The sequence below is a fragment of the Garra rufa genome, chromosome 21 (assembly GCF_049309525.1).
Source record: "Garra rufa chromosome 21, GarRuf1.0, whole genome shotgun sequence".
Lineage (NCBI taxonomy): Eukaryota > Metazoa > Chordata > Actinopteri > Cypriniformes > Cyprinidae > Garra > Garra rufa.
Genome location: NC_133381.1, coordinates 36,070,918 through 36,089,192, shown reverse-complemented (window position 1 = coordinate 36,089,192; position 18,275 = coordinate 36,070,918). Strand labels below are relative to the sequence as shown.

General features: G+C 35.6%; 2 protein-coding genes across 3 annotated transcripts; one reads left to right on the top strand and one right to left on the bottom strand.

Moving 5' to 3' along the window:
• Positions 1 to 139: 139 nt before the first annotated feature.
• On the bottom strand, positions 140 to 7,400 carry ccdc28a (coiled-coil domain containing 28A). Its single transcript, XM_073827250.1, has 6 exons — positions 7,249 to 7,400; positions 4,787 to 4,952; positions 2,366 to 2,529; positions 2,134 to 2,288; positions 2,019 to 2,041; positions 140 to 801 (listed from the first exon to the last, which is right to left on the bottom strand). The coding sequence occupies exons 2-6, from the start codon at positions 4,933 to 4,935 to the stop codon at positions 747 to 749; spliced, it is 546 nt and encodes a 181-aa protein (XP_073683351.1). The 5' UTR covers positions 4,936 to 4,952; positions 7,249 to 7,400; the 3' UTR covers positions 140 to 746.
• Positions 7,401 to 7,854: 454 nt separating this feature from the next.
• On the top strand, positions 7,855 to 16,243 carry LOC141295469 (synaptosomal-associated protein 23-like). Of its 2 annotated transcripts, none has more exons than XM_073826683.1 (8): positions 7,855 to 7,988; positions 11,301 to 11,415; positions 12,197 to 12,238; positions 12,370 to 12,418; positions 12,550 to 12,667; positions 12,826 to 12,999; positions 15,106 to 15,250; positions 15,398 to 16,243. In XM_073826683.1, exons 2-8 carry the CDS (start codon positions 11,359 to 11,361, stop codon positions 15,455 to 15,457), a joined length of 645 nt encoding a protein of 214 aa, XP_073682784.1. In that variant the 5' UTR covers positions 7,855 to 7,988; positions 11,301 to 11,358; the 3' UTR covers positions 15,458 to 16,243. The 2 variants fall into 2 exon arrangements, with proteins under 2 accessions (XP_073682784.1, XP_073682783.1); XM_073826682.1 differs by lacking the exon at positions 7,855 to 7,988 and adding an exon at positions 8,013 to 8,185.
• Positions 16,244 to 18,275: the final 2,032 nt, after the last annotated feature.

Below are 18,275 nucleotides of genomic sequence, written 5' to 3'. Positions count from 1 at the left end.
CGTTTCCCTGGAGACCAAATAACAAATGAAGCTCTGCAAATTCCTTCACACGATTCGCGTCAGCAGCTCTTCTGATTTTGCTCTAAGATAATTAGCCATATTGCAGTTAATCTACGTGATTGAGAAAGCAGATAATGGGGGGTAATACAACTTCAATTTTATTGATAGAAGCATGAATAAAAAGTTTAATCAACAATCAGACAGTAGGTTACACTTTGCATTTCCAACATTTTAAATCAAAATAAAATAGGTAAATATGACTATAACCAAAAATATACAACCTTATTTTAGTTTCATTCTGCAGTCTCATTAGTAGTCTCATGAAACTGACGTCTTGTTAAAAAATAACCTGCCATTATCTTTCTATTCATTGCCTTAGGACAGGACATAAATAAATACAAACTGAGCCTATCAGTTCTGTTAAAGTGAATGAGTGATAATGCAAATGTTTGTACAACTCCAAGGCAACATTTAAGACATGAGATTAAAAGTCACTACGGACATTACCTTATGAACATATATTTCTTGTGGTAGTATGAGACGATGTGATGAGAAGGAGAAGTAAGCATTTCATCATGACTGTTTAGATTTGTTCTTTGATATCATATCTATAAAACTCTAGAGTGCAAACAAGCCAAGCTGACCAATTCTACTTAAGATCCACAGTGTCATCGATATGACTGTAATACTGGTGTTTCTCCACAGCTCTTTGGTGCTAAATATGCACACAGTAGAGCCTTTGTAGTTCATATGCTGGACGTTCTCGGGACATCTTGACTGTCAGCAAGGTTAAGCTTTTGTCTGAGGAATTACGGTTAAGGATTTTATAGTCATAGTCAAAGCATATGAGAAATATACAATGATGTATACAATAATTATATTTTTGCACCTCAAAATGTGATTTGAAATAGGACAGGTCAGTTAATAAGAGTATATATGTTTTGCATTAAAAATGTATGCTCTGTAGATGCACTACCAGTCAAAAGTTTTTTAATGTTTTTTTTAAAGAAGTCTCTTTTGGCTCACCAAGCCTGCATTTATTTGATCCAAAGTACAGCAAACACAGTACAATTTTGAAATATTTCTTATTTAAAATAACTGTTTTCTATTTGAATATATTTTAAAATGTAATTTATTACTGTGATTAAAGTTACATTGTTAGCATCATTACCCCAGTCTTCAGTGTCACGTGATCCTTCTGAAAGCATTCTAATATGCTGATTTGCTGTTCAAGAAACATTTTTATTATTATTATCAATATTTAAAACAGTTGAGAACATTTTTTTTCAGGATTCTTTGATGAATAGAAAGATCCAACGATCAGAATTTGTCTGAAATCAGAAGCTTTTGTAACATTATACACTATACTATTCAAAAGCTGGAGTCAGTATATATATTTAAAGAAATTATAGAAATGAATACTTTTATTTAGCGTGAATGTTTTATTTCACAGTGATGATAAAGAAAGTTATGTTACAAAAGATGACCATTTCAGTTAATGCTGCTCTTCTGAATCTGTATTGAATCACAAGAATAAATTACATTTTAAAATAAATTAAAACAGAAAACAGTTATTTTAAATAATACAAATATTTCAGAATTGTACTGTTTTTGCTATACTTTGGATCAAATAAATACAGGCTTGGTGAGCAGATGAGATTCCTTTAAAAAACAAAAACAACAGGGGATGGACGTTTTCACTAGAGAATGCATTATTATAGGTACTGACTCATTTTTGCAAAGTTAAAATGCCTTGATGAATTTGTTTCTCACAAACATGCAGCTTTTTGCTTCAAAAGACATTAACTGATGAACTGAAGTCATGTGGATTACTTATGAAAGTGATTAAATTTCTCTAAATCTGTTCCAATGAAGAAACAAACTACATCTTGGATGGCCTAAGGGTAAGTACATTGAGCAAATTTTCACTTTTGGGTGAGCTATTTCTTTAACTAACCACTACAGGATCATTCCAGTTGAAAGTCATCAACATAAATGCTGAAACTGTGAAAGGATACATTGAGGAGCTCAACTCTTCCAGCTGAAAGAAAAAAAGTGAACTTTGTTAGATTGTCTGGACAATTGCATGAAATAACTCACAGATTTGTGGATATTTAATATAGCATTGCTTACATTTAATAACAGTTTATCCATGTTAGTGTCATAAGCAGACTTCCTCTGGTCTTCTGGCAGCTCATCCACTTCTCCATACAAGTCGAAATGCAGACGAGCCAGTGTTTCCTGCATTTCTCTCACATGCTCCATCTGATCGATGGAGCACTCATTGCCTGATTCAGAGAAGATTTTGATTTTAATTCAAACTGTGAACACACTGTAATGTAGCTGTACTGTACTGAGAGCTTACCAAAGGCTTGTAATTTTCCAGAGTGGAAGTCATTCAGAAGGCCGAGGAGCCCCTTCTCCATCTCTTGGACATCAGACACGTCTGTGAGAAACGAGTGCTGGATGTGGCCAGACTGGTTACTCTTACCTGACTGACTCTGAGGCCTTGGTTTGTCTCGCACTCCCCTAAAACCCAAAAACAAAACAAAAGAACCATATGATAAGTAAAATATGAAACTGTAACTTATACAGACCTAATATTTTGTAGGGCTGTCAGGATTCCTTAATTCACTTAGAGTACCCCCCAACTGAAATTTGCCCAACGGAAAAAATAAAGGAAGTTGAGAATTGTTTTCCAAGGCTGTATGATATATTTATAACCCATTTAAAAATCATAATAAAGTATAATGCTATTGTGAATTCACAAACGCTACGATTCCACTAATTAAATAAATATTTGCGATGTTATCATTTATATGTGTAGAGCATTTCAAACTCCATCTTTAAATATTATAACGTTTTTTGGAAACACAACGTGAGCCATTTCATCAGATTTGTAAGCTACATTAAATCATTTATAAACCAATGTAAGCACAGGAGAACATATAAATCTTTCTCAATATGCTAACTGTTCATCGCAATTTCAAAAAAAAAAAGCCTAAATCCTCACTGAGTTTACACTATTCACTGTCTAAATATTCAAGAAATTACAGTGGCTGTAGTTTTCCTGTGGTAAAGAAATGGACATTTGAATTAAATGTTGTTTAGTCAATATTAAACAAGGATCATTAAACAAGGAACAAATTATTATTGCCTTATTGCTAAATAAGTACAATCATCTGCTTACTCGATTAATCGTCAGAATAATCAACCAATTCCTTTATTACAAAAATATTAATTAGTGACAGCTATAAAATTATGACAGATGCAGTGGTGTTCTGAAATGAGGAGGTAAAATCCTCACATTTTTAATGTGAATTCATGTAATTTCGTCCCAGTCATATTTTCTTGGTTAAAGTTTTACATTAACAAATGAATAAAACCAAGTCTCATGAGTTTAGTGTTTTTAAGCATTTTATATTTATTCCAAAATAATAACTCAAGGCAATAACAATTTAAACAATATATTTTATTTAAATAATTGCATTTATATTTTATAAAAATAGATTATTTATGAACTGATGTTGTTCAGCTGTTCTTTTTAATGATAAATACATTTTTGGGTCATCAGAGCTCGGTAACCACTGGTTTTAATTTTAACAAGCTGAGCGCTCACTAAAAAACCCCACAGATCAGCGGTAATATAAGTGTGTAAGCCGTTTACTTACTTTTTAGTTAGTCTTCCCAGTTTCCCAGCTTTATACTATTAATTAATTTATTATTATTATTTATTTTATTTATTCAAACTGATTTGCGAATGCGGCCTAGTCGCTTTTTTGCGACTAACTTTCTCAGTTGGTCACAGGAGCACATAATTTTTATTTATTTTTTTACAACATGGGACTAATCAATGCATAACTTTTATATAGTTTATGGTTATACGGTAACAAAAGTGGTTTGGTTATGGTAACATTCAAACCGGTCTTTTTCATCAGTAGTATTATTTGTGATTTTAATTTTGTGAACGGGAGTTTCGAATTCGCAATCTTGTCACGTTTTACAAAGAAAGATAATTGTCTGTTTTGCTTACATCTATACTGCCCTCCAAAGGCAAAGTGCAGTAACTACGCCAACACTGAAACTGAGAAAAATGCCTTTAAAGTTTTTACGCCAGCTTGTCAAACATGTTGACACTCTTGTTTCTCTGAAACACTCTCGGTTCTCTGGGACAAAATTGAACCAGAAGACTTTGCCACAAGACAAAACAGTTGTCACAAAGTCCATTTTAAGCCTTAACTCAATTTTGACCAAATGCGTAGTTACTGCGCTTTGCCTTTGGAGGGCAGTATACACCTTTAATTTTTAAAAACTAAAACAAATGCTTAAAAGACGGATTGTTATTCTTAATTAAAAAGCACAACAATTATAAAACAGTAGGCTATAATGACAAACTAGCTTACATAACGTTTATTAACAAAAACCAACAATGACTCGTTGGTCATTTTTGAACGTGATGCTATTGGTCTCATAGGATTCAATGATCTATGCTAAGCTATGCTAAAAGTGATATCACCAGAACAGGAGAACGGCTGAATGGATTTCAAAACGGTAAAACTCAACTTATTAACTCGGGGGGAGTTGGAGAATGAGCCTATTTCCAAAAAAAGTGGAGTGTTCCTTTAAGGGGTCTGTTAAAACTCAATGGGCTCAGTTGAGACATATTTTGACATATTTACATTATCCTATTTTTGCATTATGAATTTTTTTCTCATCCATTTTTTTTGAGGAGACACTGCCTCCGATTCCTCCTCAGAGGAAACGCCCCTGGACAGATGACACTCACCTGCGATACTTTGTCCTCTGACTGGAGTGCGTGGCATTACCAACACCAAATGATCTGCCGCTGGATGTTGTTTTCCGTGCTGTGATTGGTGGAGGAGCCTGGTTGGAAGACGGTCTTGGGCTTTTACGTTTTTTGCTCTTTTCCTCCATTGTGTCATCCAAATTACCTACAGAATAAAAAAAAATACTTATAAGCAAAGGAGCCTGAAAAGTTTTACGTAATTTCAGTCTATATTAAAAACAAAATGATGCCATGGAAGCTCCAGTTTTGGTAATGTTACATAATCCTGTGGTTCCCAACCTTTTTGACTCAAGGACCCACATTTTCCAAGACAACATTTTAAAGCTCCTTATGTAGGCCAGTATTTTTCCAAACTTGTTAAAAGATTACTATAATAAACCACAATTAGTTGCATGACTCAAGAACTGCATCTTCTGCTATTAAAACAACAGTTTTCGACGGAATAAAAAAACACTTTGATTTATTTTTAGCAGTATACAGTCAGTTAGGACACTCTATTGAATTTCATGGTTTTCCGTATCAGGACATCATAAAAAAAAATCTGGTCCTTGGCTGGTCTTAAAATTTGGAAAACAAAACCTCAGATGAACAACAACAAATGACAAATTGCACCGCGTCATTATTTATTGAAGAAAAATAAAGCCAAAATGGAAAAGCCATGTGTGAGGACACCCTTACTGTTAACATTTGAATAAAGAGAGTAAATAACAGTCAAGCACTGATAATCAAATACCTTTGATTAACTGATCATCAGCAAGTTTAAGCGCCTCCATAAAAACATAAGCTTTGGCAGTTTGCTGGTCTGGAGCCTTCAGGTGTGTGTTAACACAATGCCAAGGAGGTAAGGCATCAGCAGTCATCTTAGAGAAGCATTTGTTGCTGCCATCAATCTGAGAAGAGCAATACGGCCATGTCCAAACTATTTGATGTTTATTCACAAGTGAAAGACTTTTAAAACAGACACCTCAACTTCCAGGAGTGGACGTCCCAGAAAATTCACCCCAAGATCAGACCGTGTAATGCTCAGAGAAATGGCACACAACCCAAAAACTACACCTCAGACTCTACAGGCCTCAGTTAACATGTTAAAGGATAAAGTTCATGACAATACCATTAGAAAAATATGGGACAAAAATGGCATGTTTAGAAGCCTTGGCAAAGGAAAACCTCTAATCTATCTAAACCTATCTAAAAAAACCAACAAAAAACATGGCAGCACAGTTTAGGTCTGCAAAGTTGCATCTGAACAAAACAAGTCTTCTAGAATAATGTCCTTTGAACAGACGAGACCGAAGTGGAGATGTTTGGCCATAATGCACAGCGCCAAGTTTAGTGAAAACCTACAGAGCATATCAGCACAAACACCTCATACCAAAAGACAAGCATGCTGGAGGAGGGCTGATCATTTTGGGCTTGTTTTGTAGCCACAGGACCTGGGCACCTCACAGTATATCAAATAATTCTCGAGTCAAATGTGAGGGAATCTGTCTGACAGCTAAAGTTGGGTCAAAATTGGGTCATGCAACAGGACAATGATCCCAAACGCACCAGAAAATCTACAACAGAATGGCTGAAAAGAAAAGAATCAAGGTGTTGCAAAAGCCCAGTCAAAGTCCAGAGCTCATATACTGACTCAAATGCTGTGGTGAGAGCTGTGCATAAGCAAACGCCCACAAACGTTAATAAACTGGAGCAACGTTGAAAAGAAGAGTGGTCCAAAATTCCTCTAGAACAATGTGAGAGACTGATAAAGTTCACAGAAAATGAATGCTTCAAGTTATTGCTGCTAAAACTGGATCTACAGGCAATTGACTCATAGGGTGTCCTAACTTTGTCACACATAGCCTTTTCCTCTTGGCTGTATTTTTCTTAAATAATTAATGACATTGTGTGATATGTCATGTCATGACGTTTATCTGAGGATTTATTTTCCAAATTTTAAGACCTGCTAAGGACCAGATAATTTTTTTATTATGTCCTGATACAGAAAACCATGAGGTGTCCTAACTTTTTCACATGATTGTATATCACCATAATGAGGACAGACTTTGTAATATAGTTTTTTAACGAACAAATATACATTTTAAATAATTTAACTTCATTATGTAGCCTCCAGGGAAATTTGCCGAGGCCCCCTAGCGGGCCCCTGACCCCGGATGAGAACCACTAATCCGCGATTACAGTAGAATGAACGTTTTGTTGATGATAAGCAGTCGTCAAAATAATTCACACCGCATTTAAACTTAAAATAAACACTGTTCGCTGATATTAAACAGCGTTACCTCGTGTAATAACAAGCGCTAATCCTGTTTTACACTAACACGCAACATGTAAATAATACGCGAACGAGTAAAGGTGCGGCGTGAGTCGTGAACAACATGCCTATTAATCACAAAAAGCAATGCACAATTGTATTCGACAGCAAATACGTGTAATTTTACCGCACAAAAGAAGGCTCCACTTTTCAGACTGAAATATTATCCCCGTTGAAAGACATTCTCCATGAGATTAGGCTGCTCGAAAGTTGGTACAGCTGACCAGCAAGTTTACAAAAGGCACTTCCGGGATTTTCACGTCATCGTGGTGATATCAACACGCACTGTTGTGTAATTCAACCAACGTTAAAGCAGCTGTCAAAACAGTTATACAAAATAAAATATTTATCAACAAACATTTTTGAGTCATCTAATTTTAAATTAGCGTGACTGTAGTTCGTTTGAACTATTGTGTATTTTATAACAAACAGAGCTACTTTAAGATTTAAAACCCACTAAATCGCTACAGTAAAAATCCTTATAGCCACGTCTCTTCCTGTTTTATTTTTCATAGCCTACAGCATGGCCTGCCCTACAGGAACTAAGTAATAACAATCGTAGCAATTTGGCCAAAACATTTTTATTCTATTTATTTTGTGATTAAACTATTCTATTAAACGCTCTACCCCATCCAAAATATTTTCTAGTGAAATTAATAATTATCTTTTCCATTTATACCTCGCTTCTCTTCTGACGCATGCGCACTAAGTCACCTGTCATATGACCGCACATGCGCACCACTGCCATAATCTGTCTGAAGGAATTTCGGAAACAGTTTGGATCACCACGAACAATAAACGCTTTCTAAAGACGTAGACCGATCGATCCCAGTCTTTTTTTTTACTCCTGTCCTGGAATCAACCGCAGTAAGTAACGTTAGCGAGTGAATCGGTGTGCTCCGGGTTGCGCCCAGTATTTCAAAACAAGAGGATGTTAATGCGTTTCTACTTCCCCAAAGCGGAACTGAATACGAGACAAACTCACCAACTTCTGTCTTAAATAACAAACACATTTGATCAGTAAGTTTACGATAAAGAACACTGTGAAACATCATGAGTAAACAGTAAGTAAAAAACCTGACCGTCCACAGTGGTGTTGGGATCTTGGAGACTTGGGGGAAATCATGAGGACTTTCCCAAAGTACTAACTTTCTTAACGCGCTCATTTATTTTAAGTTACCTGGCAAAATGGTGCTGTCTTCTTCTGGCGTTGGGTGTAAACCGTACATTTTGCAATCAGCAGTATTGAAATTCATTGCTATGGGTTTGTACTCTCAAGACAAGATCGGATTTACTTGTTTAAGAAACAAATATGTCTGGTTTCCTGAATGTTGATGTGGAGAATTTGTCAGATCTTCATATATAGAGGAGGAATGCTGTAGTTTAATCCCATATGAACATAATGCAGGTCCAGATAGTGCTGTTTATAGTCTGTCTGATGCACAATACAATGAAAATAGTGTGAGAGTAATGACGTAATGAACTTACCTTGAGAAACCGGTTTTTGCTGACAAGCTGGAAATGCATAGTTCTTGAAAAGGCGTTTCTCATGGATGGACTGTTCAATGGAGTCTTTGAGGGTCATGTTAATCCCCTTAAAGGAGTAGTTCACTTTCAGGAAAAAGATTTCACAGATAATGTACTCAATACCTTGTCATCCAAGATGTTCATGTCTTTCTTTCTTCGGTAGTAAAAAATTGTGTTTTTTTTTGAGGAAAACATTTCAGGATTTCTCTCCATATAATGGACTTCTATGGTGCCCCCAAATTTGAACTTCCAAAATGTAGTTTAAATGCAGCTTCGAAGGGCTCTATATGATCCCAGCCAAGGAAGAAGGCACTTATCTAGCAGAATGATTGGTTATTTTCAAAAAACATTTACAACTTGTATAGCTTTTAATCTCAAAACCTCGTCTTGCCCAGCTACACAAGACGAGAATTTGAGTTTAAAAAGTATATATATTGTATTTTTTTTTTTTTTTTTTGAAAATAACCCGTCATTTTGCTAGATGAGACCCTTTTTTCCCCGGCCAGGATCGATTAGAGCCCTTTGAAGCTGCATTTTGTCAGTTCAAACTCGGGGGCACCATAGAAGTCCATTAAATGGAGAGAAATCCTGAAATGTTTTACTAAAAAAAACATGATTTCCTTATGACTGAAGAAAGAAAGACATGAACATCTTGGATGACAGTGGGGTGAGTACATTCTCTGTAAATATTTGTTCTGAAAGTGAACTCTTCCTTTAAAAAAGAACCTTATATAAGAAAGTTAACACGTAGAAAAGTGCGTTTAAACAGATTATTTACTCCAAAGTTAAAATTTTGTCATTAAACCTAAACGACTTTCACAAAAGCAGCTGTAGGGTAGAATTGACCTCAGTTATTGTTATCTTTCATTGCATCTTTTGTCTGTTTGTGTTGCACAAGTCATATGGGTCTTGAAACACCACACGCGTTATGCTGAAATATTCTTTTAAGTTTGTTCTTGTGGATTTGAGTCTAACTTTTTGGAATTTGAAACAGGAAAAGGCTGCAAAAATGAAGGAAAGACATGAGATCTGTTTCCTGTGTGTGAACAGACACAGTACTTTATAAGTCTTTTTACTGCAGTTTTACTACAGTGCATGTGAGATTTATACTGTAAGCTGTGACAGTTATGTGCTAGTCGATAATTGACTTGTGGTGTCCTCAGTATTTGTTTATTCATTAATGTTTTATATGTATATCTGCTCTTCAGGCTTCTTTTGTACATGCCAGTCACAGAATCTTAATAGAAACGTCACACTTCTCTTGTATCTCTCACACCCATCTCACACCATTGTTAACAGTGTTTTAAACAGCACAGACATGCGCATTTTCAGTTTTAGTTGTAGGGCGTATTATTGGTGCTGAGAAAATGCATTGTCTGTACTGTTTATGTCTACTTGGTGTTCTCTAAGGTGTTACTTTTTAATAACATTTTTATTGACACAAATGACAACTGATGAGCACTTTTTTCATGCTTAATTTCTTAATTTTGATTAATTATTTAACTTTTTCACCTAAGATTTCATCATCTACTCAGCTTTGTGTCAGAAAAGTTGCAGTTAAAACTCACATTTTGATCATGACTTCAAATATTGGAAAATTTGTGAATGAGTTTTATGGACTACTTCGACTACTTCTAATTTATACAACTCATTCACAAATTTTCCAATATTAATGGCGTATCCTGATAATGTCATCCAAGATGTCCATGTCTTTTTTACTTCAGTCGCAAAGAAATTACGTTTTTTTTTTTTTTTTTTTTTTTTTTGAGGAAAACATTGCAGGATTTTTCTCCATATAGTGGACTTCAATGGTGCTCAACGGTTTGAAGGTTAAAAATACCGTTTCATTGCAGCTTTAAAGGACTCTAAACGATCCCAGCCAAGGAATAAAGGCCTTATCTAGCAAAACGATCTGTAATTTTCTTAAATTATTAATATGTTTACACTTTTTAACCACAAATGCTTGTCTTGTTTAGCTCTCCAGTTCAAGACAGTTAGGATGTTTTGAAAAACTCCGATCTCATTTTCTCAAATCATCCTACATTGCTGTTTTACCTTTTTTTTTTTTTTTTTTTGTCAAGGGCATTTGATCTTTTTTCCACGTTTACTTTGTAAAAATTGGGTTGGTATATCTGCAGCAATGTAGCAATATTGTAAAGTTAGAGGAGAAAATGAGATGGGATTTTTTGCACAGAGTATGTAAGCGCATCACAGAGCTAGACCAGACAAGCATTTGAGCTTAAAAAGTATGTAAATTGTTAATTTTTTTTAGAAAATAACTGATCGTTTCACTAGATAAGACCCTTATTTCTAAGCTGGGATCTTGTAGAGACTTTTGAAGCTGCACTGAAACTGCAGTTTTAACCTTTAGTCAGTTGAGCACCATTGAAGTCTACTATATGGAGAAAAATCCTAGAATGTTTTCCTTAAAAAACTTTCTTTGCGACTGAAGAAAGAAAAACATAAACATCCATGAAGTGGAGAAATCCTTTAAAGAAGACAATTTAAGCGACATGAGGCTGAGTAATGATGGCAGTATTTCCTTCATATTCCAGGTGGTAAATTTTCTTGGGAAAGCTTTTTCTTTGTGCACTTTTGTTTGTGTGGCCCTGAATGGCCTCTGAACTTTGACTTCTTACCTCTGACCTCCAGACCCCAGAGCGTAGAGCTTAAGACCACAGGAGGGGCGGCAAACTTGGACACCAGCAAGATGGCAGACATGACAGTGGAGGACATTACAATGAGAGCCAACCAAGTTACAGATGAGGTATGCTTGATATATTAGTAATGCGTTTTGTTTTTGATAGATGTGATTTTGCAAGTTCCTGTATGTGTGCCCACTTATTGTTTGTGACAGCAAAGTCACCGCAAAGTCTTTTTCTCTTTTACTCACAAATTTACTGCTCTATTTCTCAACCTTATAACACTTTTCTGGCAAAAAATGTCTTTATGTCTTCTTGATGTCAGATAATGATAACGCACTCCTTTCTTGCTTTACTCATAACTTTGTCTCTCTTTCTTCTTCTTGCTGCCTCTGAAGGGACTCACATGAGCCTGTGTGCTGTAATAAAGACTAATAGCATGAAGGGGACACTGTGCTCATGCACCACAGCATGGGTGACTGGGGGTAAACTAGATATCCATGAAACCCCCATCCACTTTTTTTATACTGATGTTACATGTTTTAACTGTGATTGCATCATTAGAATAAAATTTCCCAGGTCAGAAGTGGATTAATATACTGCAGCTTTAGTTAGAAACGTTAATTTTCACAGTTATGTTAGTATGCCTCCCCATTGTGTTCCTGTGTACGTCTTGTGTTCCTTGCATGGTTTCATAGGCTTATTCTGACAATTTCTATATTTATCTGTAGTTTTTATCTTAAATAACTATCCTTTGTCGCTTTATGAGCCAAAGACACACTGAAGCATTCAGTGTGCATTGTTTCATTTGATGTTTGCATGCAGAACCCAAATTAATGTTCAACAGAATAGGTGCTGTGTCACATTACCGTACTGATTTGAATGTGTGCATTTTGTTTATTTCAGTCACTTGAAAGCACTAGGCGGATGCTACAGATGGCAGAGGAGGTAAGGTTTCCAGTGAAACCTGGAGGCTTTAGAAGCATGTTCATTGTTAATGTGCTGTACAGATTTTTGAATACTCAAAACCACATGCATTTGAGTTATATATCTTGACACAAGCATGTGTATATTTTCAGAGCCGTGAGACAGGGGTTAAAACAATGACCATGTTGGATGAGCAAGGAGGTGAGTGATTGCACTATTCCTCCTAATTCCTGAAACCTCCTTTATTGCATTAAACCATCGCTATAATATACATAAACATGAGATGCTAGTTTATTTTATTATTGAAACCCGCTTCATTCTGTCTTGATTAGAGCAACTGAGGCGAGTTGACCAAGGAATGGACCAGATCAATCAGGACATGAGACAGGCAGAAAAGAACCTGACTGATCTGTCCAAGTGCTGTGGCCTGTGTGTGTGCCCGTGTGACAGGTTTGCTTTTATAATTGCACTTCTAGCTCCTGGATTTAAAATATTGTGCATTATGTTTTATCATAAACCATTAAATGTAGTATTTTTATGGAGATTCTTATTGTCATAAGATCTTTGTGCAGCAAAAAAGAGTATTAAAAACCTCCTTTTTTTTCTAGAGTGACTTCTATTGAGCATGATGGGAGATATAAGAAGACTTGGGGCACAAGTAGTGACAACTCCAGTGTGGAGGGAAAAGAGGGTGGTGTTGTATCTAGCCAACCCACTGGCGTCCGCAACGGACAGGCTGTTTCGAGTGGGTCAGCAGGCGCATCTGGACCCTACATCAAGAGGTGATGGAAAATAGCACTAAATGATGTATTGACTTGACTTGATTTGAATCAATTGTTTAAAGCAAGTAAATGAAAAGCGTATGTTAAGTTTTATGAAATATTATACTTATTACATTTGGCCCGATTATGAAATCTGACATTAAAGCAGCACTATATTGTAATTTCTGAGGTGTTTCTGTACAAATTTTGTGGAGCTCGACTGCTGTCGACTGCTGGACTGCTGGAGCTCGACTGCTGTATGATTTCACTTTGCTGTATGTCAGTCTATCGTTGTGGTCGTATCAATATCAGATGAGAAAACATGAACTCTGGTCATTTTGCTTAATCAGATGGCTTCTTCCTGTCTATGCAGGCAGTTCTTGACCTAGAATAAGCTACAGTCTTGTTCTGTTTGATGGAATTTAGCTATCATTATCCTGCCACATTAAATATTTTTAGTGGCTGAAGCATCTGAAATTTGACTTCACATGTACAGTTGTTCAACATATACCTTGAAGAATCTGCAAAATGCTAATTATTTGACCAACCTAAGAGGGATCATGCAAAATGCTTGTTTTTTTTAATTTAGTACTGACCTGAATAAGACATTTCACATAAAAGACGTTTACATATGGTCCACAAGAGAAAATAATAGTTGAATTTATAAAAATGACCCCATTCAAAAGTTTACATACACTTGATTCCTAATACTATGTTCTTACCTGATTGATCCACAGCTGTGTTTTCTTGAGTCACTTGTTTGTCCTGAACTGTTAAGCTGCCCTCTGTTCTTCAGAAAAATCCTTCAGGTCCTACAAATTATTTGTTTGTTTGTTTTTCAGCATTTTTGTGCATTTGAACCCTTTCCAACAATGACTGTATGAGTTTGAGATCCATCTTTTCACACTGAGGACAACTGAGGGACTCATATGCAACTATTACAGAAAGTTCAAATGCTCACTGATGCTTCAGAAGGAAAAATTATGCATTTAGCTGGGGGTTTAAACTTTTTGAATTTAAAGATCATTAATATTATATATTTAGGTAAAATAAGAAACATGTACACATCTTCATTCTGTTCAAAAATTTACTCCCCTGGTTCTTAATGCAGTAATAGTTGCATATGAGTCCCTCAGTTGTTCTCAGTGTGAAAAGATGGATCTCAAAATCATACAGTCACTGTTGGCAAGGGTTCAAATACACAAAAATGCTGAAAAAACAGAATCTGTGGGACCTGAAAGATTTTCTGAAGAACAGCAGGCAGTTTTAACTGTTCAAGACAAACAAGGGATTTATGAACAACTATCAGGAAAAAAAAAACAGATGTGAATCAAGTGTATGTAAACTTTTAAACAGGGTCAGCTAATTTTCTCTTGTGTACACATCTTTTATGTGAAATACCTTATTCAGGTCAGTACTAAATAAAAAAATAACATGCTTTTTGCATGAATCCTCCTATTTTGGTCAAATAATTCTGCAAGATGAATGTAAACTTTTGACTTCAACTTTTTTTTTAAAGATCTTTACAGCTGATTAATACTTCTAAATATTAATTTAGATGGGTCATCTCAAAGGGATAGATCAGCCAAAAATGAAAATTACCTTCAACTCATCCTAGGTGTATATGACTTTTTTCATTCAGATGAATACAATTGGAGTTATATTTATAAAAAAATGTCCTTGCTCGTCCAAGCTTTATAATGGCAGTGAATGGGATTTAAAGTCCAATAAAATTCATCCATTCATCATAAAAAGCACACATACAACAGTTATTGAAAGCTAGAGATTATAGTTTATAAAGTTTTAAATATGGATATTTTTCTTCATCAATTCACTTCAAAAGGCCTTTATTAACCCCCTGGAGCCGTGTGGAGCACGTTTTATGATGGATGGATGCACTTTATTGGATTTCAAAATCTCAACAGCTATTCACTGCCTGTATAAAGCATGGAAAAGACAGGACTTTTTTAATATAACTCTGATTGTATTTGTCTGAAAAAAGAAAGTCATATTCACCTAGAATGGCTTGAGGGTGAACAAATCATGGAGTCATTTTCATTTAGGGGTGAACTGTCCCTTTAAGCAAAAAATAAAGATGTACTGTATGCTTTATTGATTTCCCAAAAGAGTAACGAATGATGCACGAGAAGATGAGATGGAGGAGAATCTGGACCAGGTGGGCAGCATCATCGGGAATCTTAAGAATTTGGCCATGGATATGGGCAACGAGATTGACAAACAGAACAAGACCATTGACCGCATCAATGATAAGGTAAAGCAACACCATCAAACAACCAGAGATCTAAAGAAGTAGATCTCTAGAAATATTCATATTTATTTAAATTAACATTATATTATTGTTTTTAAACAAATTTAGATAAGTGTATCTTATATATTTATAAAATATTGTTTTCCCCAGGCTGATATGAATAAAGCTCGCATTGATGAAGCCAACCAACGAGCCACCAAACTTCTGTAGAGAATGAACACTGCCAGCATCACTCAGGAGCCTGATTGTTTGATCTCTCTCTCTCTCACACACACACACACACACACACACACACACACACACACACACACACACACACACACACACAAACACACAAACACACAAACACATATACACACTTTCATGCGTCACAGCAATGAATTGCAGCAAGTGAGATAAGTTCTTCCAATGACATCTGTGCCTTTTTGCCGTTCTGTTTGTTCTATTGTAAATAGTTGGACATGTGCACACACAGATCTATTACAGAGCCTCCTGTACAATCAAGTCTTCACCCTTAGTATGTGAGACAAATATGCTGGACACACCGAGTGCAGTTGTTTATGCGGCTTTGCTCACTGCTGTCCTCTTAGTCTATAATGGATGAAGTAATCTCTCGGGATGGTGATGGGTTTTCTCCGTCCCTGTCCCCTGCACTTCAGTCAACATGGCTAATTGTTTCATTAATCTGAATGAGGGGCCAAAGACTTACAACAGAACTTTTGATGTTCTGGTATGCTGCCCTTATAGCCATTGATGTAATGATATAATGTTTAGTTTTTATGTCTTTTTTTCTGTTTAGCTGTATCTGTGACTGATCATACTCATATTTAATTATCTTAAGACATTAATGGGCCTTGTGAATACAATTAGTCCTGTTTATTGTTTGGGGGGAAATGTACGGTAGGGTCCTTTTAAATGGCATAATTTACCATGCTATATAGGAATAGGACATTTCAATGTATCTATTTTACTGCTAATAAAGCCAGTATAATCATTCATTGGCTTTTTACCCTTTTTGTGTGTAGAAGTGACTTTGCCAGTAGAGGGCGCTGCTACGTTTCTTGAAAAGGACTATTGTGTATTGTCATTAGCAGTGCACACTTTAAACCTTCAAATCTAACAGATTTGAACCACATGCAAAATCTGCATAGGGAAATTTTTGACCTCATTAAATTCCAGATTACGAGGTTTCTATCTGAATGTCTGGAATTGGCTGCTTAATGGCAAGCTCTTACAAATTATGAAAAAAGATGTGTTTCGGCAAGGTTGAAAGAACAACAATTTTGTGTTTGAACGCCTGTTAACATCTCTTATGTCTGTATTGAAATTATTATTTGTCACAGTGTCACAAGTAGAACAATAAGTTTTGTTATAACTCTACATGGCACAGGCTGTTGACATTTAAATGGCTGATTAGCATTCACCAGAGCAGTTCACAGCGTGCAAACTCGCCACCTCCCCAGCTCCACCTGGATCTATTCCGCCAAGACCAAATATAGTTAAAGTCAAAAGTTTACATGCACATTTTTTTAATTTAGTACTGACCTGAATAAGATATTTCACATTAAATACATTTACATGTCCACAAGAAAAAATAATAGTTGAATTAAAAAAATCACCCCATTCAAAAGTTTACATACACTTGATTCTTAAAACTGTGTTGTTACATGAATAATCAACAGCTGTTTTTTTGTTTAGTAATAGCTGTTCATGAGTCCCTTGTTTGTCCTGAACAGTTAAACTGCGCGTGGTTCATCAGAAAAATCCTTCAGGTCCCACAAATTCTTTGTTTTTTCAGCTTTTTTTTGTATTTGAACCCTTTCCATCAATGACTGTATGATTTTGAGATCCATCTTTTCACACTGAGGACAACTAAAGGACTCATCCAACATTTACAAAAGGTTCGAACACTCACTGACGCTTCAGAAGGAAACACAATGCATTAAGAGCCAGGGGTGTAAACTTTTGGATAGAATAGATGTGTACATTTTTCTTATTTTGTTTAAATACCATATTTTTTTATTTAGTACAGCTAAAGTTAAATTGATCCTGATCTTCAAATTCCAAAAGTTTTCACCCCCCGGCTCTTAATGCGACGTGTTTCCTTCTGAAGCATCAGTGAGCGTTTGAACCTTCTGTAATAGTTGCATATAAGTCCCTCAGTTGTCCTCAGTGTGAAAAAATGGATCTCATAATCATGAAGGGACTCATGAACAACTATCACTAAACAAAAAAAATAAATAAAAATAAAAATCACAGTATTAAGAGTCAAGTGTATGTAAACTTTTGAACGGGGACTATTTTCTCTTGTGGTATGAAAAATCTTATTCAGGTCAATACTAAATAAAAAAATACATGCATTTTGTATAATCCCTCTTATTTGGGTAAAATGATTACCATTTAGCAGATTCTGCAAGGCGTGTGTAAACTTTTGACTTCAACTGTACATTTAACAACATTATTTTCAACTTCTACAAAGGCGTTCTTTAAATGTCTGTATGGTCTTTTATTGACCATACATATGTCACTGGATGAGTGCTGAGGGCTTTTTTCTGTTAATTCCAGCTTTCATCTGTTCATGGATAGTTTTACTTGGACTGAATCTTCTCTGGTCTTCCTCAAGAGGATTACATAGTAGCCTAGTTATTTGAATCATTTGAGGAAGAACTAGGACAGTGCCTTTGTTTCAACTCCCTTCGAGACTTTCTGCGTCTGCTGTTTAGAAGAGCTCCTGCTGTGGAGCCTCAACCAGCCGTTTTGACAAATGTAATACAACATCATAAATAGCGTAAAAACAAAATCTGAAGGAAAATCATATCTTTGGTTTGTTCTCTGGTTGTGATGCTACAAACTTGATGGAACCTTCTGGTTTGGCATTGCGATCTTTTATCATTTACAAAATTTTGAACCAAAGTCAACAGCAACACCAATAATTTTGTTGGTATAAAGGCTTGCAAATACAGACAGATGATTTGATGCTACTCGCATCATATAGAAAAACTTGATATATATATATATATATATATAT

What these genes read in the sequence shown, in the direction of transcription:
- ccdc28a (XM_073827250.1), bottom strand. Translation starts at nt 4,935, where the DNA reads ATGGAGGAAAAGAGCAAAAAACGTAAAAGCCCAAGACCGTCTTCCAAC. An exon ending in TGGAAAATTACAAGCCTTTG is followed by an intron (nt 2,289 to 2,365) that starts GTAAGCTCTCAG and finishes TCTCTGAATCAG; the next exon opens with GCAATGAGTGCTCCATCGAT. An exon ending in GAAGAGTTGAGCTCCTCAAT is followed by an intron (nt 802 to 2,018) that starts GTATCCTTTCAC and finishes GTAATTCCTCAG; the next exon opens with ACAAAAGCTTAACCTTGCTG.
- LOC141295469 (XM_073826682.1), top strand. An exon ending in TGCTACAGATGGCAGAGGAG is followed by an intron (nt 12,239 to 12,369) that starts GTAAGGTTTCCA and finishes GTATATTTTCAG; the next exon opens with AGCCGTGAGACAGGGGTTAA. An exon ending in TCTGGACCCTACATCAAGAG is followed by an intron (nt 13,000 to 15,105) that starts GTGATGGAAAAT and finishes ATTTCCCAAAAG; the next exon opens with AGTAACGAATGATGCACGAG.